The 22369-nt window shown below is 37.6% G+C and overlaps 2 protein-coding genes across 2 annotated transcripts; one reads left to right on the top strand and one right to left on the bottom strand.

Annotated features, from left to right (window-relative positions):
• Positions 1–30: 30 nt before the first annotated feature.
• LOC129798957 (uncharacterized) lies at positions 31–15780 on the top strand. Its single transcript, XM_055842488.1, has 7 exons — positions 31–304; positions 3998–4289; positions 4371–4606; positions 4685–5242; positions 6403–6828; positions 6895–7112; positions 15642–15780. Exons 1-7 carry the CDS (start codon positions 200–202, stop codon positions 15742–15744), a joined length of 1938 nt encoding a protein of 645 aa, XP_055698463.1. The 5' UTR covers positions 31–199; the 3' UTR covers positions 15745–15780.
• On the bottom strand, positions 15769–22341 carry LOC129798956 (probable cleavage and polyadenylation specificity factor subunit 2). The gene is made up of 4 exons (XM_055842487.1): positions 22052–22341; positions 20353–21994; positions 16019–16393; positions 15769–15928 (listed from the first exon to the last, which is right to left on the bottom strand). The coding sequence occupies exons 1-4, from the start codon at positions 22198–22200 to the stop codon at positions 15836–15838; spliced, it is 2259 nt and encodes a 752-aa protein (XP_055698462.1). The 5' UTR covers positions 22201–22341; the 3' UTR covers positions 15769–15835.
• Positions 22342–22369: the final 28 nt, after the last annotated feature.

Raw genomic sequence — 22369 nt, 5'->3', positions numbered from 1 at the left:
CGGAGAACAAAAAAAGGAGTGGGAAACGTCATTGAATTTTGGTGATTTTGTTGATAATCATTTTAGTACCCTTAGTACCGGTTCATTTGTTTCACGTTGAGCTTTATTAGCAAATCCAGTCAGTATTTTTCTGCTGGTTTTAAGTGAATATTATTGTAGAATCTCTCTTTAACTCTATTGTGATCTAATTAATAAGAAAATGGGTTCTATTGATAAGAATTTCAAACCATTCGACGCCGTGTTTGATGATCTTCAAGCAGCTTTTGGGAAGATGCAAAATCACGTGGAATCCCACAATAATTTGGTAAGAAAACCATTGATAAGTCTGACTTTGCTTATATTAGGTGAGATTCTTATTTTCACCCCAGGTAAAAACAATCCTAAAACTAAAAAAAAATCCTAAAATACACGTTGAGAAATAAATTTTTGCTAGAACTGCAAAATCGAATGTGAAAATTATATTTTTCTGTCAGGAGTTCGAATAATAAAACAAAAAGTAAAACCTATAGTGATAAGTCTAGATCGGCTTATTGTAGGTAAGATTCTTAACGTGAGCAAACCCGAATTGCATGCAAATTCAATTTGGAACTAAAGATGATTGATTTTATACAGGAATTTGGAATCAAATTTCTGAAAATTTACAAACTTTTTATTTAGGGGAAACTGGGGCACCACCAAACAGGGGTTATAATCATAGTGTAGATCAGCTTACTGTGGGTGAGATTCTTAACGGGAGCAAACCCGAATTGCATGCAAATTCGATTTGGAACTAAAAATGAGAGATTTTTTAATCAAATTTCTGAAAAAATTGCAAACTATTTAAAATCAAAATATCTAGGATGTAAATAAACTGACAGAAAGATGATAGTGCGGAATATAGAGCAGATTCTCCTCTATAATTTCGCCCCAAAATTTGATCTTATCGGTTGCTCGGTAGCCGAGTTAATCCAATTTATTTGTTATGGAACACGTTTATTAACCACACAGGGGACATTTTGTCCATGTGACGAACTTCAGGAATATCAAAAAATGATCGAATTGATCATTCTTTTGAACTTTATAATAACATAGTTGAGTAAAAGCGGTCATGTCAGCACCTGTGCCACCTGTGTGCTTTCGCAGCGTTATTGTATGAAAAAATCACATACTAAAATAAAACGATAAAATCGAACAGTTGACATAATCTGATCAAAAACGGTTTAGACGAAATAGATATAAATATCCTCTACAAATTATACTGAAATAATCATCAAATTCGGTTGAGCAAGAGTCGAGATAGATAAGTTTATTTAATATGAAAAATTGTTTTTGACTCTGGCGCTCCTAGCTTTGGTCCTACGAAGTTTAAATGTTCTAGAGAGTTGTAGAGCTTTGATAGGCCTTTAATTTGCGCCCTCACTCGTCAAAATAGAAACGGAGGTATGGTGTTTTGAAGTACGTGAAATCTGACCCCTCATATCTCTGGTTCTATTTGGACCACAGCAAACACACGTCACTTTTTGGCAACGTCATAGACAAGACTACAATACTCTAAAATTTGATTAATTTGCACAATGGCGTTTTTGAGAAAAATGAGTTTCAATTTTGACGCTATCGCAGGGTCATTTGTAGTGACTTTTTGAACTTTCATCTGAAAGTGCTCATCGAGCCGAAACCAAAAACTCAAAGTTTAGATCAAAATATTAATTAGGTTAATTAGAACCGGCGATATAGGCCGGCCAATTTTCGAACTTTCACCCCTTTGATTATAGCGCCCCTAGCGGTGGTTTTATGAACTTGCGATGTTAGAAGAATAAGTGGCATTTTACGAGAGCTTTTCCTAAGTGCCCTCACATTTTAAATTCTGACAAAGCCGGAGTTATGGCGATATTAGGAAGATTTTTTTAGACCTTATAGCTCGGGTCAGGGGGGTGAGGGTACCTTAAGTTTGGCACTGATCGAAAGTTTATAAAACCCAGCTATAACATACAAAAAATTGACTCCTATCGATACCATAGTGGCAGATCTATTGAGAAAACAGAAAAATGAGGTTATTCAAAATGGCGGAAGGAGGGGTGGGGGTGGCGGGGTCAATGCACCAAGTTGCAATTTTCATACGATATATAACCTTTACCGAAAACCGCAACTCGATATCTCTAGTTTAGGAGCTATCAAGCTCCAAAGAGCGGCCGGCCGGGAACGTAACTTAGCCCCCCATATATTTGTGATCAGAAAGTGGCGAAACACATTTTGGCAAAGTTTGGGTCCGATCGGAGGACATAAATTTTTTTTTAGGATTATAATAGGTGTGCTAAGAACCTCACCTAATATTGGGCATTCGCATTGTTCTCTTACAAAAAAAAATGATTGCGTCGTGTTTAATTGGATTATTAGATTATGCTGAGATTAATCTTAAAACTTCATAATTTGGCTACTGGTTAGATGGGTTAGGTTAATAAATATCGAAGATAAGATCCATCAATTTGTTTCCAATTGTAGCTCGAGTCAGGATCAGGTCACAGCGAAAGGCAAATGCTATCTAACGTTAGAAAGGTCTTCATTTCAGCTAAAACATTATAAAAATTTCATTTAAAGTAATAAGGAAAGTTATAAAATAGCTGTGGAGCATTGATGGAACGTGCGGCCTAAAAATTTAAGTGGAGAAGTTAATAAGTTACGTAAAAAAAAACAATTTCGATATTAGGCGCATCTGGAGAGAGAATAGAGAATAATATCGACAAGCGATTTTCGGCAAAGGTTAAATGTCGATGGGTACTAGAAGTAGTTGATGTCGGATCCACCCCTTCCGCCATTCTGAAATACCCCTACATTTTGATTTCTCAATAACTCAGCCCCTATGGCATAGTTCGCTCCCAAATTTTAGTATGTTATAGCTGGGCCAAAGACCTTTCGATTTAAAAAAAAAACTTAAGCCCTATGACCCTGGCTGTAACCCTCTGACTCTGGCTATAAGGGGTCAAAAATTTAATTTTAAGATGTCCATATCTCCGGTTCTAATTGTTAGAATTTGAAAAATTTTGGTAATTTGGAAAACTCTCGTTAAATGTTACAATTCTCTGAAAACGCCAATCTCTGCCGATTTTATCAAAGGTCAAATTAATCAAAAAATCGACTTTCGAATTTTCGATCTGGAATATTTTGAAAAATAAACATTTGTTTTTCTTTAAAGTTTAGTATGTTGTAGCTGAGGTCGACACCTTTCCAACGAAAATGTCTCGACCAGACCGAATTTTCAATGTTTATGAAGCGATTTAGATAAAATTGTAGTATATTTTGTGTCTGAGATGGAACTCTTTCTAACGATGGGTCCTATCCGTCACTACTTCAACCCACTGTACCCCGGCCCTTACTATATCCATATGGACCGGACTCTATCTCTAATGTTTATTAACCGATTTCAATGAACTTTGGTCCTTTTATTAGTCATCTGTACTCAAACTATTTAGAGTAGAAAATGACCAGCGATAGGCCTAGATAAGCTTATGGTTGCTGAGATTCTTTACATGCGACCTCGGAATGCATGAAAATTCGATTTTGAGTTGAGTTTTGTGGATAAAGAGAACAATTTGCAAACAATCCGAGATTGCCTATAAATTATCTCAGCTACCATAAATTTATATAGGCTTATTACGGGTCATTTTTTGGTTGATGGGAAACTATTGGTATTTTCGGAGTCCTTGGTGTTTCTTTAACATATATCCTGAAATCCATCACAAGTTTTTTTTTGAATAAGTATTTTAAAATAAAGATTCTTAAGAAATGGGTAAGGCAGTATCATTTTATGCAATTTATTTTGTTTCTCAATGTTCTCGGGAATCAGCCAAAGTCTATTTGGGCCTTTACGCTTCTGAGATTGATCGATGTATATCCAATCAAAAGTTATTGCAATAATTTTTCTTTTACATGGCGATTCGAATTTTTGAGATATGATTCCATAAAAAGTAATTAAAAGGCTGGGTTTACTGCTTATCACAGTACCATTTTCACTATTTCTTAGATCTTGTACTGGAAGAATGTGTCCCAATCTAAGCAAGTGGCCTTACAAAATTTGCCCTGCTGCGAGGAAATTCTCAAAGATCTTTCTACAATTCTCGAAGCTGTGAACATTTTCAACACAGTCGCTGCTTCTCTTGTGAAATTCACAAGCCTTACGAGTCCAAAGAAAGAAATCTCTCGGGTTTCTTCTCCGCATGAAACCAAAGCTATTTGTGCAAAATCTGCTGATGGTGCACGAGCAACTCCCACAGAAGACTGCCAAAAGATACTCTTCAACTATTCAAAAATTCGTCGTGAGTATCGACAAAGAAAATGTTCTAAGTCAATTTTTAAAAGGAAAAATCTTGGATTTCAAATTTATTTCATTGCTCCAGTTGCTGAGGGAGATTCGGGAAAATGCATTATATCCTCGATTGTGGACAATGCCCAGGGATTGACTTATATAACAGTGTCATCTGATGAGAATGCTAAGCTCTTTTTCCATTTGGCGGACGATTGTCTGGCCAATGGAACATATCAATGGATTCCTCCCTCAAACACGATCTTTGGGTACCAAAAGAAGGAAGACAATCAATTTTACAGGGCCATTTGCGTCAACAACAGTCGTAAGGTAAAAAAAGAAATTGCTTATGCTTTGAAATTGATTATAAAAAGAGATCGGAATATTTTTTTTTTTGGGGATTCTTAGTTTTCCGGGAATAATATTGACATTTTTCTGGTGGATTTTGGTCTGTACTCTACAATGGACACCACCGATCCTTTTTACATTCTCTCGGGAGACTTTAAGAATTTGCCAGGTCAGGCTAGACTGGCTAAAATTCTTAAAATTAATAGAGAAGCTTTCGATGAAAGCAATCAGGATATTACAAAGCAAGTGAGATGGGACTTTCAGGTGGTTGGAGTTACAGAGAATATGATTTATATCGATTTGACGACAGAGACTGAAAGCGACGATGAGGAAGTTTCTGATGTCCTCATGAATAGTTTCATTGAGCCACCGTCTGATTTTGCCTCAGACGCCGATGATACTCATTCGTCAAATTCAAGGCCAATTGGAGCTGTTGGCTATCAGACATCCACGAAGCTTGAGCCATTGGCAATTACTCCACCTCCACGGAGTTTCGTCAGTGATAAAAGAAGCAACTACAAAATTGACAGAATTCGCGAGAGTGTCAATGGAATTGATGATGATCTCGATCATGATGACGATGAGGAAGAGTATGAAGGGACGTCCAATGCCTTGAAGGTAAGTTATTATTTTTTGAAAAAGCGTCCCAGCTTTGCGGAATACTTAAACTTGATACTTTTTTTTTATTTACCACATAATTTATATTTTTAATAATCACAAAATTTCATGTCCTCCGATCAGGCTCAAACTTTGTCAAAGTTTGTTATGTAACTTCCCTGATAATGAATATTGTTCGATAAAGCGGTCTTCAGACTAGAGACTTAGCCCAGTTCCCGAAGGTCTCACAATGCTAAATGACAACCAATTTTATTTATTTTTGAGAATGTAATGCCCAACGCACAATAACTTTTGTTTAGTAAACAGGTTTTTGACATTTCAAAGAGAGGGAGTGAGATCTAGATATAGTCATCTCGCTCACTCTCGTAAAAATTTTGAAAACGTCTTTACAAAATAAAAGTTATTGTGCGATTGAGCGAGAGTCTACTGTACTTTAAAACAATAATCATGGTAAAAAGCAAACCAACAATTGTCTATTTAATCTATATTGTACTGTGCATCTAAATCCCCGATATATTGGTTTAAATAAAAAATGCGGTAATTCACTAATTTAGCTTGAAATTACTGCATAATGTCCCTCAAATTTAGCTCTAAATCGAATTTGCATTAATTTCGAGTTGGCTAACATTGAGAATCCCACCTACAATAAGCTGATCTAGGCTTATACGGTCTTCAGGTCTAAGGCTTAGCCATAAAGCTTAACTACACTGAGTGAGAGAAATCCGAAAAAGTTAAAATAACATTCCGGAAATGTTAATTTTACCCTGCAGTATTGATCCGAAATCGGTGTAAATATTACCCTTTTCAGGTGTATTAACCCCTAAAGTTACCCTTTTCATGTTAATTTTACTCTTAAAAAGGTGTAAAATTAACATTAAAAAATGTTGATATATTTTTACACCTAAAAAGTGTTAAAGTTCTGAGGAAAAAATGTTAATCGCACCCTCTTTTTTTCTCAGTGTACTCTAATTTCTTATCAGTCGAAAATTTTTGGAAAATTTTGCCTTAGACATGGACTATTAAGGGTAAATAAATCTATTTGAATCAGAAGAACAAATTAAATTGGTTGTTAATTTAGGATTTTGAGACCTTCGGAAACTAAGCTAAACCTCTAATCTGAAGACGGTCTTATCATTGGACTTTAAAATTAATACTTTTAGGCTGTTTTGGGTTATGTTCCACGCGATGATCGAGACTACTGCAAGTTTTTCGATCCCAAAACACTTGGTTGCTTCAAAGGACCCCATTGCCGTAAGATCCATATGCCGCTGGACAAGGAGGGATGGACTCAAGATACTGAGTATGCTAAAATCTCCATTCCAAGTGCCCCATTGCCTCAAGTTGGCACAGAAATCAAGGGATTTGTTTCCTGTGTGGTGAATCCCGAGATTTGCTACATTCAACTGGAGATGAATGGCCTGGTGAAGCTCTTTCTCATGAATGAGCACATTGACTATCTGGCGAACAAGGATGAATTGCCACCACTCAAGAAGAAGCCTAGGAAGTTTGATCTTGTGACAGCAAACTACTACGGTCACTGGCATCGAGCCCAAATTGTTGATTTTCCCATTGGCCAGAAATACCGCGTAAGATTGAGATGATTGAATGAATGATCTTTGAAGCTCTGATTTTGATATCATGATTTTTTTAAGGTCCGATATGTAGATTATGGCAATACTGCAGAAGTCAGTAAGAAGGATCTCAGGAAGTGGTGCTCGGACTTTGATCATTTGCCTTTCTTCGCCTACCGCGTAAGGATTGCCAATGTTTCCATGATCAAAGAGAAAATTGTGGACGCAACCAAATATCTTCAGGCAACTCTCATTGAAGCCAATGTGAACAATTTGAAGAACATCATGTTCAAAATTATGTAAGTATTGACCTTAGTTTTTTTTTACAATAAGCTCAACTTTATTCATAATTTTTATACGGGTCCTGCTTAAAATTCCGAAAGCCAAAATCCCGAAAAGACTTAAATTTCGAAAAGCCAAAATCCTGAAAGTCAAAATCGAAAGGATAAATCCCGAATGGCTCGAAGTCCCGAATAGCCAATATTCCGAATGACCCAATATCCAGAAGAGACAAAATATCGAATAGCCAAAATCCTGAATGGGACGAAATCCCAAATGAACCAAAATCCCGAAAGTCAAAGTTCCGAAAGCCAAAAAGTTCAAAAAGTCAAAATCCCGAAAGCCAATATTCAGAAAAGACAAAATCCCGGAGAAGTCGAAATCCCGAATGCCGAGATCCTGGAAACTAAAATACCAAAAATTTAAAATCCAAAGACGCCAAAATCCTAAAAAGGTCAAAATTCCAAAAAACAGAAATCCCTGAGAGTCAAAATCTCGATTGGGTCGAAATCCCGAAGTCAAAATTTCGAAAAAAAAACAAAATCCCGAATGGATCGAAATCTCGAAAGGACAAATCCCGAATGGGTAAAGATCCTGAAAGTCAAAATCTCAAAAACAAAAATCCTGAAGAGACAAAATCCCGAATGGGTCGAAATGGCTAATAACCAAAATCCAGAAAAGACAAAATCCCGATTAGCCAAAATTCTGAAAGTCAAATTGTTACCAATATATACACGGGGTAACTTTAAGATCCCTCGATGCGGTGCGGTGATTCTCTTCGAGCATACGAGAAAATCACCGTACTTACCTGATGCAAAATACTTCTCTAAATTTTTTATGTTGGGCGCCAGATCCTACAAGGATCTTGCACCAGTTAAAACACCACTTAATACGAGGGACAACAATTTATATTTTACACTAAAACACTTTTCTATAATTAAATTACAAATTTAATTTCAATGACACGCGGAACAATTTTACGGACGACACTTAAAATGATGTTGCTGGGACGGTGGCTGCAGAGCAAGAGAGCGATCTTCTTTTTATCACCCGATATCAGGGCAATTATTCCCCCACCATAGAGTGATAAATAGATCAAGTTTGGCGCGCGATCTCTAGTACATTTTTGATCGATTGAGGGAATATGCAGCATATGCAGCATGTTCACGTTCATTTTCAAAAATGAACGTAACATCATCCCCCTTCTTGCCCAAAAAAAAACCGCAAAAAAAAGATTCTTTACTAGGAATTAAAAATATCTAAAGTGATGAACTTGCTACTGATAGACTAAATTAATAATATATTTTCAAAATAAATATAGATTAAATTAAAATTTTAAATAATGATACACCTCCCTAGCAACAATAGATTAAATATATTTAACACTAATCTCTCGAAACCCACACAAGGACTGTTTTGCTCGAAATACTTCTTGATCAAATAATTGAAAACAATTTCTACACGAAGCTGAAGATACTCCTTTCGCATCCTACTCCAGGAATAGACTCGAAAATCCCCCAGGAAGTTCAGAAGACCGGAAAGGAAGGATCGATGGAGAGTAAAAGAGTTTGGGGCTCTGGATTATTAGTATCTCTTGTTAATCCGCCTGAATGATCCTAAAATAATCTATTCAGGAAAAAATGTAATGCCAAATTCCCCCATCTCCAAATACGCCATCGATTCTTAACTAAAGGACCCATTTAGGAGCTTCAAGTTTTTTTTTTTTTTTTTTTGGCTCGTGAAAAGAAATGGATTTTTAAGGACAATCCAGGACATCTGTTCCCCCTTACTCCTGAAAGACTCTCCTCCGGACCTCAGTGACAAAACGGCATGGATATTCTATAAATATGTAACCAACTTCTTCTACTATCTCTTAAGTGCATTTCCTACTTCATTCTGCACCTCTTGTGCATCTACTACTCTTGGGCATTCAGCACCAAATGATTTATCTGCAGTTCGGTAATTACACCCCCAGACTTAGCCTACAGGGGTGAATTGCGCCACCGAGAGTCACTACTCGGGTGCCAACTCATCAATAAATTTGTGCAGGACAATGTCGTGTTTTCTGGGCATAATGAACGGGAGACAATAAATATACATATGCACTCTTTTTTTTTTGGTTACTAAAAAATTGTATTTTGGTAAATAATACCCACTTAAGCCACGGTACTGAGGTACATCGCAGAGCATCACAGGCAATAAGTTTTAGGGGCACACAGATTTACTCAATTAGATTTACTTTAGATAAGTCCTTGCATCTTAGAATCGAGAGGGTAAAAGTGAATAAGAAAAGACTTAGCATATAACTTAAGAAATATGAAGGTTAGTCGAACTTGGGATAGGAATAAATGGAAAAACAGGTAGAGAATCTCAAGTTATCCCAGAGATGGAGCGATCAGACTACCCTCGGATCGTAGATCTCCTGTACCATAATATTTAATGAAATTTGATTTAATAATTACTAAAATGAAATATCTAAAATTTCCCAAATTCAACTAAATAACACTTAGATACACTCTAAAATTACAATATGTGCAAACATATTTTCCTAACCAATCAATCGGGCTTTAAATCTTTTTTGTGGTAACGCCCTTTTCGATTTTCATCTTCCACATCATGGACTATGTACACCTGATTTCGTTTGGAAATCACCTTGGCTTTTACCCAAGTAGGGAAAAACTTTGCTTGCAAACCCTGCAAAGCATTTGAGAGTCGAAAATTTCGTCTCCAAACTATATCACCTACATTGAATTCGTGATCCCTAGCACTATGAGCATTATCATACTGTCCTTGAGAAGTTGCATGAATCTTCCTAAGGTTCTCATGTGCATTATTTCGAGACTTTTGAACAGAATCTAGCCTATCATCGCTATCTTGTGGGTTTCGGACATCTTCTACCTCATACTCCTGTCCATTTGACATCATATTTTGCCCAAAATTGAGAAAATAAGGACTATACTTCGTTCCCTCATTGATTGATGCTCTTAAGGAGACACCAATCTCAGGCAAAAATTCATCCCACCTATTGTGCTTATCCTTTATGTAGGATTTAATAGCGGTAACGACCCCCCTATTGTACCGTTCCGTAGCATTTGCTTGGGGATGGTATGCAGCGGTGGTCCAATGCTTGATTTTATGTTGTGCTAGATAATTTTCTATGTCTTTACTGACAAAACTAGTGCCACAATCCGTATAAAAAATTCTTGGATAGCCGAAAATCGAGAACACATTTTCTCTAAGGACTCTAATCACGCCCTGTGACTTAGCATTTCTCATCGGGAACAAGAGAATGAATTTACTCAGTTTATCTACTATCACTAATAGCCAAGCAAATCCTCTCCTGGTCTTTACCAATGGCCCAACGAAATCTGCCGAGACAAACTCCCAGGGACGCTTCGCCTCTATAAATTTACCCATTGATGGTGTTAAGGAATAATTAGGGGCTTTGATCGATTTGCAAGTATCACAATTCTTAACATACCGAGCAACTTCTTGGCGCATCTTAGGCCAATAAAAGTATTCACAAATCCTACCAAAAGTTTTAAAATAGCCCAAGTGACCTCCAGTTGGCTCATCATGATATTTTTCTAAAATCGCTTTTCGATCTTCTTGCGGGACAACCAATTTCCACTTATGCCGAGATATTCTCTCATCGCTCAGAAATGTACAGTTCTTATATAATTTTCCGTCTTTAATCAAGAAATCTGGAAAATCTGAAGGATTACCCGAGACTTTCTTATACAGTCTAGAGTACCATTTATCCCCAGAACTTCCCTCAATTGATTCTACATTTCGAGAAAGAAAATCGGGTAAGATATGATCTTTTCCCGCTCTGTGAACTACTTTAAAATTATGAAATTGTAGCTTCATAACCCACCTTGCCAATCTCCCCTTGACTTCATTGGTTTTTAATAACCATAATAGGGCAGAATGATCGGTTTCGACAGTAAAAATTGCCCCCTCTATGTAATCTCTAAATTTTTCTACTGACAAAACAACCGCGAGACACTCTTTTTCGGTGGTGGAATAATTTTTCTGACTTGCCGTGAACTTGTGGGAGAAGTAGGAGATCACACGCTGGTCCTCTCCGGTTCCCTGAAGCAGGCATCCTCCAGCTCCGAAATCCGATGCGTCGCACTTGATTATAAACGGTTGTGTATAATCAGGAGTGGCCAATACTGGTGCGGTGGTAAGAAGCTCCTTCAGTCGTTCCAGTGCGGTGGTTGCTTCATCCGTCCAGGTAATCTTGGTGGGATTACCCTTCAGCATGTCTGTGATGGGCGCTGCTACTACGCTGAAGTTCGGAATGAAGCGACGAAACCAAGACATCATTCCCAGAAGCTGTCGCACTTGCTTGACTGTGCGAGGTGGCTGGATATCCTGGATGGCTTTGACTTTCTCCCGGTTAGGACTAACACCTGATGCGCTGACTGTGTAGCCCAGATAGACTAACTCTGGTACACAGAATCTGGACTTCGTTGCACTGATGGTTAGATTCGCTGCCTTCAGACGACGAGCAACCTCCCGGAGACACTTCACATGTTGCTCAAAGGTGTCCGTGGCGATGATGATGTCATCGACGAAACAGAAGACCTCGGGCTCCAGGTCGACCCCAATAACTCGAGACATGAGCCTCGACATTTCCTGAGCCGAGTTGGTACACCCAAATGGCATCCGGTTGTAGATGTACATCGGCCTTCCTGGGATACAGAAAGCCGTCTTCAGCTTAGAATCGTCATCCAGTTCTATCTGAAAGAATGCATCAGACAAGTCTAAGGACGAGAGATATTGAGTTCCTATCAATTTTGATAGGATGTTGTCAATGTTGGGTATGGCAAAGGTATCTCTCACAGTGACTTCATTTAACTTCCTAGCATCTAAACAAATTCTGGCTTGACCATTAGGTTTGGTTACTATAGTTACAGGATTAGACCATGGGCTAGTGCGACATTCGCTTATTATTCCCAATTTCAGCAAACGCTTAAGCTCTTCATCTAATGCTTTTTGTCTATGAAAAGGGACTGGATAAGCCCTCTGACGAACTGGTGGACTATCACCAGTGTCAATTTTATGTTTGAGGACGTTAGTACAACCTAATTGCCCTTCCTGAGTAACCAAAAAATCTCTTATACACTCTTGAAGTTGCGTACTTTCTTTTTCAGTCAACTGTGGAGATTTATTTACCTCGCCAACCTGTGGACCCGGAAACGTTACTTTAACGCCGAAACTTCTACAAAAATCAATTCCTAAATATAACGGATGAGATAATTGATCACAAACGATCAGAGATAGAGTCCTAGTGACTCCATTAAATGTTATGGGGACATCGGCAGAATAAGATGTCTGATGGACCGAACCATCTGCCGTTCTAAGAAAAGTACTCTCTGACTTTACTTCCCACTTCAGGTTTTTCAGGAATTTCAGTCCATCCTTCCCTAGAACCGAACAAGTGGCACCTGTGTCAAAGAGACCCCTAACAATCTGATCGCAGATTTTTACTTCACAGTATATTCTACCATGAACATCACTGGAAATGGTATTTACAACGTCGTTAATTATATTTATTTTTGGACGCGATACATTTTCCCCACTTTCACTCACGAGATCTTTAGTTTGCACTTTAATATTATTAAATTTAACACTTAAATCTACAATATTTTCACTTACAAAGGATTCTTCTAAATTTAACGGAGGATTCCTATTCCGACTATACCCCCCTCCCCTCCTTCCTTTCAACTTTACTTTCTTAAAAGCAGAATTAACAATATCACGAGGTTTGAAGGGTTTTTTGGACTTTACATTAGCGACCCGAGACACCTTCACGGACGAGCCGCCCCTTCTTCCCCCTTCGGCTTACACACAGGGCATCTCGAGGTTATCGTATTCTCTAACCCGCACTTATAGCACATAATATTACACTTCCGGGGTTGTGTGCATTCCCTTGCTTTATGACCGGAAACACCACAATTCACGCACGTTATTTGATTACCCTCACGCGGAATTTGCCTATCTTCTCTCCGATTATTCGTATTTGGTCGTTGCTGATTATTTGGAACAGAATTACGCGGTGAAGACACCTCATTAACCTGCCTCGATTGGGATTGATTTGAAAAGCCTGATCTTTGTGGGTTAGGAGGCGTAAACAACCTATTCAGCTCAATCTGCTTTAAAAGAGATCCCAAATGAACCATGGATTGAATCTGTGTTAGGGCCAATGGATTTGAGAATGTAAATAATAAATTCCTCCTAGTGAGTCTAATTTTCTCATTTTCCGATATTCCATCCTCAAGTTCATCGAACAATTCTTGCATGGCCGCCAAAAACACCTCAACTGGTTCACCCGGACGCTGTTTTCTTTCTTCTATACGCTTCCTAATAGAAAAATCGCTTTCCACATCCATAAATGCAGACCTAATAGCCATCGAGAACGATTCCCACGTAGAAAGATACTGCCAACACGTATTGTACCATAGCAAGGCATCTCCCGTTAGGAAAAGGCGAACCGCGCGATTTACAACGTGCAATGGTACCCCTTGTGCTGCACTCATACGCTCCAATTCCAAGATAAAAGAACGCACTTTTTTAGACCCTCGTGCACCCGAAAAGGAAATACCCCAGTCCTTAAAGGAAGCCGGAGTGACCCTAACATTGAAAACTGTATCGACTTGGTTATTTCCCGGAGGTATTTCAGCTGTCTGCTCAATATTCGGAGGGTTTAAATTTGTCTGTAAATTTGGAGAGCACCTACCACCGTTTACCAAGAACGGAACATTCAGATGGCTAGCATATTTCGGAATTGCCCCCCGTCCCCTACCACGTGGCAGCTCAACAGCTAAAGTATCACTCCCAGATGCATTTAATTGTTCACGATTTTCATATTCTTGCATATGTCTATCTATCATTCTCAAGACTTTTCTGGATTTTGCTTTATCTGGATCACCAGCGTCGGCTACATATTTGCAACGATGTTGCAAATAAATGTATAGGATTTTAATCGCACTATTTTGGGAAGGTTTGGGATCCATGAGGTTAAACTCAAATTCGGCAGCACGAGTTACCAAATCATGCATCGAGTTGTTCAAGTGAACAATCATTCTTTGAGGATATTCCCAATACTTGTTCAACTCTGCTTTCAAATCTCTATTATCCCATGGGGGGCCTCTACCCCTAAGACTTAACTCGAATTTGATATCATCCTCAGACAATAGCGAAAAATCCAGAGTAAAATCCGAAGTCTCAGTTTCAATATTAGCAGTTGCCATCTTTTTTTTTTTTTCAAAAAATTGCGGAAAAATAGGAGAAATAATTTTAAATCCCCCCGCACCACTTTACCAATTTCTATCAAAAATGTGGAATCAACTCCAGAAATAATCCAATGTTATCACATATACCGTACACCATTTAACTAAAGACAATGCACCTTGGATCTGCACCACAAAATCCCAATAAATTAATCCCACTGGAAATGCGCAATAAATTTTTTACGGCACCCAAAATTCAGCAGAGATCACGCAACACCACGTTTTTTCTACTATGACCGCGTGGTCAGAAAAATGCAAAATTTTCCACTTTCCAAGCTACAATATCCTACACGGCAGAGCTTTTCCGCGGATTTTCACACACAGCCCGTTTGTTGGGCGCCAAATTTGTTACCAATATATACACGGGGTAACTTTAAGATCCCTCGATGCGGTGCGGTGATTCTCTTCGAGCATACGAGAAAATCACCGTACTTACCTGATGCAAAATACTTCTCTAAATTTTTTATGTTGGGCGCCAGATCCTACAAGGATCTTGCACCAGTTAAAACACCACTTAATACGAGGGACAACAATTTATATTTTACACTAAAACACTTTTCTATAATTAAATTACAAATTTAATTTCAATGACACGCGGAACAATTTTACGGACGACACTTAAAATGATGTTGCTGGGACGGTGGCTGCAGAGCAAGAGAGCGATCTTCTTTTTATCACCCGATATCAGGGCAATTATTCCCCCACCATAGAGTGATAAATAGATCAAGTTTGGCGCGCGATCTCTAGTACATTTTTGATCGATTGAGGGAATATGCAGCATATGCAGCATGTTCACGTTCATTTTCAAAAATGAACGTAACAAAATTCAACAAAACAAAATCCCGAATGAGTCTAAATCCTAAACGAACCAAAATCTCGAAAACCAAAATCCGGAAAAGTTAAAGTCCCGACAGCCAAAGTCTCGAAAAGACAAAATCCTGAAAGTCAAAATTCCAAAAGCCAAAATCTTGAAAATCCAAAAACCCAAAAAGATCAAAATCCCGAATAGGTCAATTTGGCTTTCGGGACTTCGATTTTTTAGGATTTAATCGGAACCGTTTTTAAACAAACATTTACAAGAATACGAAAAATTTAAAGAGACTTTGTAAAAAAGTGATAAATACTTTTTTTTAGAAAAATAAAAATTTCTTGAAGTGAAAACTTACCACACAAAAAAATCCGAAAATAACTTATTAAAAAAAATGATCGGAAAAGTGTTTTTTAGAGAAAATTTTCATTTACTTTCAGCGAAGTTGACCCTGAGATAAGAGTGACCATCATGTATCCTGATGGTTTTGACGTGGGAGAGAACATGGTGGGACTAGAACTTGTGGAATATCGCAAAATCTGAAATTAAACCAAAAAACTGTTGAAATTTTTATGAAAAGATTTCTATATTTGACAATTTACAAATGAGTCGTCGATTCGACAAAGAAATTGAATTAAAGAATGGCGTACTGCTCATAAAGCAACTGACGGATTCTGAAGTAGTCTTCTGACAGAGCACCTTCGATGGATACTTTACCAGTGTCCAGCTGAAAGAAGTACATTTGTTTTTTTTTTATTTCACTGAAAAAATTATTTCTACCGCAAAAAATGTGTTTTTATTCTCCATTAATTCTTACCCTCTTGAGTGCTAGAGCCCCATTGCAACACCAAAGGACTCCGCCAGAAAATTCCGATGGGATGTTGTTCTTCATGAGAATCTGCTTGAAATCTGAGAGTTTTAGTTCGTTGATGAAGACAGATTCGTGGGAGGGAATATCTTCTGCTTTCATGGGTTCCAGTGCAAGAATTTTTATCTCCTCCGTGGGGAATTCAATATCTACGTCCATTGCGTTGGATTCTCCAGTGGCATCTATTTGTTGGTTTCGACTCACAATCTGAGCATCAATCCAAGCCACTTCGGCATCTTTGCCCTTTTGGAAGGACAACTGTGACACGAGAGCTTCCGTGAGTTTGATCTGGTAGATGTGACTCTCAGTTGTTGCGTCGATTGTCTGCAAAGTTTTTAATTTTTTTCTTACTTTATTTATCTCGTCATTAGCCAAATTTTCTTGGTAAATTCGGAAACAGGACAATTTTAAAGCCCGGTGAGCATCGAATGGTCATTGTAAGAAGCTCTCTCATGTAAATTTAATTTTCGTTATTTTTCTGAATTTACTACATAACAATTTTTAAATTTGTCATATGACATTGTCATACTATTACAGAATTCCCCCGCTGGATTTTTTTTATTTGATAATTTTTGTGTTTCTTAGATATTCTACTTAGCTGGTTTTTTTTTGAAAATTATAATCTGAATATAAAATTTTTTTTGAAACAAAAGTAAAATACCTACTTACTATTTAATAAAATAAATTCAAAAACAATAAAACTCAAAATAGAAAAATTCAGATACGATGATGGTCAATGCAGTTTTTAAAACTTTTTCCTAAAATTTTAAATATGAAAATTTGAGAAATCTAGGAACTCTATTTAAAAAACCTAAAAGTCAAGAAAGCAATTGAAGATTTTCATTTAATAATTACAAAATTACATATTCTAGTCAGAATTCCGAAAGGCAAAATCTCGAAAAGACTCATATCCCGAAAAGCCAAAATCCCAAATGGATCGAAATGTCGAAATAAAAAATCTCAATTGGGTCGAAATCCCGAAAGGATCAAGATACTGAAAATTAAAATCCAGAAAGCCAAAACCCGGAAATCCGAAATCACAAAAAGTTAAAATTCCAAAATAAGTCAAAATCCCGAAAAATCACAATCCCAAAGAGACAAATTTCATAGGGAATCGAAATTCCTGAAATGTTTAACAATTGAACACAAAAAAAATATCCGCGTATTATCCATTCCTAGTTTACCAAAAAAAAGAAAAATTAAGAAAATTATTCAAATATTCTGGAATAATATTTTACCCAACTTTTTGAAATTAAACAAATTTTTTTTTGACTTTGAATTCCTTTAATTTCAGTTTCTGCTTACTAAAAATGCATCTAGATAGCGAGAGCCAAAGGACCTTGCAATCTTGTCCTACTTAGAAAATGTGACAATCCGAAAATTTCAAAATTCGATCAAATAGAAGGAGGCTTAAAATTTGCAACATTAAAGAGCGACTGCAGAGTAAGAAATAAGGAAAATAAAATTTTTGATGTGGCCGTCTTTTGGAAACTACGAGACTCAAACATAATATTTTTCGTTAGAGTGAAAATTATCAATCATTGGTATCGTCAGAAAAATTACTTAAATTTTTGGGCTATTTTTGTCCCTATTGCCCATAGAGGTAAAGAATACACCGAATCAGACTCTACTGGATTTTCTAACGGTACATATAAGACCTTTCACTGATTTTGTTTATCGGTTTCATTTTTATTGCTGATTTTCGGTTCGCGAAAACTGTCTCGTCGTTAAAGGGTTAAGCTGGTTAATCATTGTTAAAAATTTGTTTCACCATTGATTTTTTTCTTCAATATGCTCAATATTTGGAATTCACAATACAGTAGAACCCCGCTATAGGCCATCGCTCTATAGTCCACAATTTATCGACCGTTGATTTCAAAACACTGATTTTAAATTACAGTAGACTCTCGCTAACTCGGCTCTTTTAAGAGCGGGCTACTTTTTAATTCGGGCAGCGGTTACATTTGAAAAAAGTTTGTTGTCATTTTTCAAGTTTGATTATGATTATCAAATGAATCAAATATGCTCAAATTTGGCATTGTTTGTCTTAGTTTTGATGTGATTTTGCATTATTGAGGGATTTTTATGCAATTTACGATATATATTAGTGTGTAAACTCAATATCTATATGCACATGAATAAAAAATCGTTGCATTTCAAAAAGTTTGTCGCCCGAATTTCTGTCTAATTCGGCTGACATTTCGGTCCCATATGCCCGAATTTGAGAGAGTCTACTGTAGGTTATGTTTTTTTAGTACGCGACATGAAATGTTGTCATACACACGGCTTTTCGTTATCCGGCACTTCGTTATCCGGGTGTCAGCTGCCAAACGCTGGCGGTTGATGTATTCAAAACGATTTTTTACGAAGTATGTAGTTTGTCCAGAGTGGATTTATGTGTTATTTTCATTTTATCAATGTTTTTGACATACAATCGTGCTACAAAATGAAACATAAACACACCACAAAGAAAATTTTGTTGTTTTTCGACAGAAAACAAATTCCCACAGCAGAAAATATAAAAAACGTTGACAAGATTCAAAAACCCCAAATGTAATTTTGTCCCCCAGTCAGCCGGATAACGAAGAGTCGAGTGTAATTATTTTAATATTTTTGGCAAACTTAATTGAGTAGTTGTGATAATTGTGATCCATAATGAAGAGAGCGAGGACAAGTCACAATCGCAAAGAAAGTGGAAGCCGTCAAACAATTTCAATACTAAAAGTCGTTGATCATTTTAAAAAATGACATGGACTAGTGCGACCTAAGTGTCAAATCTGGAACCAAATATGTATTATAGCGAGGCTCTACTGTATTATACAGGGTGATATCAAAAGGACTTCCATATTTTCCTTCAAAATCGTCAATAACAATAGGGTAAGGGCTCATAATTTTGTCCAGTCTGCTTTTAAGCATCGATGTTCCAAGTTTGAAGTGCGATATTTTCAATTCTAATTTACTTTTTTTTGTTACTATCTTTTCAGAAGGGTTGTTTAGAAATTTAGCAAGCTATTTATCGTCTTATTTTTACTAAAATTAGTTTTAATACGTTCTAAAATGAATTGATATGTAGAGGTGAATTTGATTCTTATTTTGGACAACTTGGTTATTAATTTGTACAACTTGGCTGTAAATTTGGACAGCTAATCCGCCTCAACAGGATGCCCATTGTTCTTCATTTGATGAACCAATCTTACCAAGTCCTCTTCCTGTTCATGTAAAGGAAACGTAGAATGTCACAAGAAGCCCGGAAACTTTGCATATCATTCATTAAGTGAGTTGACGTACTCCAAGTACGTGCGGATTAACGCATTCCTTGACCCTTCCGGGAGCCTTTCAAGGCTTTTCTCACTACATCTCGTTCGTAGAGATGATGCTCCTTTATTTCTCCAGGCATTTGTCCAACCTAGTCATTCCAAAAGCTAAAACTTTACGAAATTTCGTGAGAAAAACACCTGTCCAAAATAAGAATCATCACCTCACTGGTGAATGTCTTAGAAAATTTCCCATTTTTCACACGAAAAATCTAATTCACAAGGTCAAATGTACTCACTTCAGGTCAAATGTACAAATCACCACTAACGTGAATCAACACAATATTCAATGAATATTCAATAATATCACTCAAAAAAAAAACGAAGAAACATTGTTAGTACTTCACCACAGCTAAATAAGACTGAAGTAAACACGAAGTTCTGTCATATTTCTCGTAAGCAATTGCTCACACTGAATTTTCAACAAAGCAATTTCAACTCAAATCATATTTAAAATTTAACGTATTTAGTGTCAAAATCTTCCAAAAAGAACAAATATTTACATATAGAATTCATTATTCATCAAATATTGGAATAAAAATCCATAATTTTAATCAATTTATTTTTAGTGTCCAATGTTATCCTCAAAGTGTCCAAAATAAGAAACTGGACAAAATTATGAGCCTTTCCCCTAATTGATATTCCTTAAAAAGAAACATTTTGAACTTTTAAAGTAAATTGTCCTTATGCCCTCTACACACTAGAGAAATTTATGTCCATTCCATATTGAAGGAAATTACGTACAAATCAAATATGGACATAAATTTCTCTAGTTTGTAGATTCCATCACGTGTTCATTTACATCAAAATGGACCATTTTGACAAAAAAGTTCACAGTGTATAGAAGTCTTTAGCTTCTTAGCATGGTTATGAGTCTTTGCAGTTTCTTCAGATTAAAAAGGGATTTAATTATTTTAAATAGAATCCCAATCTGATATATTTGTTATTATTATGATAACCATTACTTACATCTCCGCGATTTGGTGTGAAGACTCTCGCGCTGATGTTCTGCTCGCAATAATTTGCTATCATTTCCGTGCTTGACTGTGAACCACGAACAATGATGACGCGTCGGGGACGAAGCTGTGAGAGGATTTTCAGCAGAGATTCTCCATCTGACCTCCCTTCGAAGTCAATAAACTGAATCTGTGCATTGATCTCAATCAATTTTCTGCTGCTAATGCACTTTGTAGGCTTCTCAATTTCTAGAACTTCCTCCACATCCTTATCTCCTGCCTCCTTCTTCACGTCCTCAGCTTTGGAGTGCATCAGATTCTCCTTGTTGTCCTCCCCTGGCTCAGCTCCTGAATCCACAATCTTGTAGTCATCCAACTGAATAATTTCCCCGTAGTCATCGCACTTGATCTTTTCCTCGTGAAATGGGAACATTACGTGCATCCGTTTGTTGGACTTGAAGAAGCCCGTTGTTGATCTACCCTCTGGACGAATGACAATGTCATGCTTGCCCGTGATTATGGCCATCTCAAGATCATCCTCTGAGTCTGAACTCAATTCATCCATGTCACGCTTTGGAATCAACTTTGTCTTGGACTTTTCGCCCTGGGTACGCAGGAATTCTTCCAATTCGGTTCCTTCCAGCTCCACCCGACGGGATACATCCAGCTCAATTTTCCTCCCATTCCCCCCATTGTCTATCAGGTCTCTGGCCAGGGTTCCCGGAGATGTTCTGCTCGTGACAATAATACTATTGTTGGGATTTGCTGCCCACTGCACAAAGAGTTCCCTGGAAAATCCACTCTCCATGTCCGGGGAACTGGCCAGGACAACCTTTGGACTGGGTACATTGGCTAATTCTGTGAGATTGTGGCAGAGTTTGAGATGTCGGAATTGAAAGGGATTGTTCCGGGCTCCTTCAAAATTCTTCATCAATTTGTCACTCATCCATTCAATTTGGGACTTTGCAAATTCCACTACATTGTAGCTTACGTTATTGAGCAAAGCCAGGGAATAGGCGAGAAGCCCAGATTCTTTATTCTTCCACAGATGATCCAACATATGAGCCAGCTCAAGTACCCGGCCAGCGGTATCTACCGTCAGCAGAACATTCCCATTGTTCCGCAGCGTCTGCAGGATATTTGTCATGAGTTTTTCATCCCTGGCTCGCCGGCGAGCCTGTTGATAGCGGGCATTGTAGGCGTCGGTGATGAACAGCGAAGGACGCTGGAGTTTCTCCAGTTCGCATCCATTCAAATGCCTCTCCTTCTTGTGATTGAAGTCACAAGCATAAACAATATCTTCCTCGCCCACTTTAACAATCTTCCACACCGTTCCGCCAATCATATGCCCAGCCGGAAGGGGCGTTATTGTAATCCCATATCCCTTGCCCTTCATTGCCACACTCTGAGTGTACTTGAGCTGGATTATTCGATCAAAAGTCGTGTCAACATCATCCAGGGAGAACAAATCAAAGTCATACATATTGTAATGCGACATGTACAGATCATACATGAACATCTGGCCCATTTTGTACACAGGAATCGTGGCATAAATGGGACAATTGAGCCCCAATTTACCGACAAGATACGGCAAAGCTCCCAGATGATGGGGATCCGGATAGGACAGCAGAACAGCGTCAATTGTATGGACATATCTACCGAAAATTGATTCCTATACCCTCGAGCTACCCTAGAAAACCCCTAGCACTTACCTCTTAATCTCTTTGATGAATTTCTGGTCAAATTTCTCGTCCCAGCCGCAATCCAGCAAAATCCTAACCTCATCCACCTGCAAAAGATAGCAGGGCGGAGATTCATCCATTGCACCCGATATCGCATTGAGTTTTATAATGGAAGTCATTCTGTATAAACTATTCTTCAATCCACTATTAACACTCAAACAATTTTCATGGTAAAATACACAAAAAACCGCGTTTTTCCAATGTTTTCCTCAGGACTTCACTCGCTTCACTGAAACACAGCACCCCGCCGCTTTTTGTACTAAAAATTTTGTTTTGATTTTTTCCTAC

This window comes from Phlebotomus papatasi, chromosome 1 (assembly GCF_024763615.1).
Source record: "Phlebotomus papatasi isolate M1 chromosome 1, Ppap_2.1, whole genome shotgun sequence".
NCBI classification, from domain to species: domain Eukaryota; kingdom Metazoa; phylum Arthropoda; class Insecta; order Diptera; family Psychodidae; genus Phlebotomus; species Phlebotomus papatasi.
This window is presented reverse-complemented; position numbering and strand designations above follow the sequence as displayed.

Coding starts and splice junctions, on each gene's coding strand:
- LOC129798957 (XM_055842488.1), top strand. CDS start 200: ATGGGTTCTATTGATAAGAATTTCAAACCATTCGACGCCGTGTTTGAT. Junction 305..3,997: donor TGGAATCCCACAATAATTTG/GTAAGAAAACCA, acceptor ACTATTTCTTAG/ATCTTGTACTGGAAGAATGT. Junction 4,290..4,370: donor CAACTATTCAAAAATTCGTC/GTGAGTATCGAC, acceptor TCATTGCTCCAG/TTGCTGAGGGAGATTCGGGA.
- LOC129798956 (XM_055842487.1), bottom strand. CDS start 22,200: ATGACTTCCATTATAAAACTCAATGCGATATCGGGTGCAATGGATGAA. Junction 16,394..20,352: donor TCACACCAAATCGCGGAGAT/GTAAGTAATGGT, acceptor AAAACTTTGCAG/ACAATCGACGCAACAACTGA. Junction 15,929..16,018: donor GGGCTCTAGCACTCAAGAGG/GTAAGAATTAAT, acceptor TACTTCTTTCAG/CTGGACACTGGTAAAGTATC.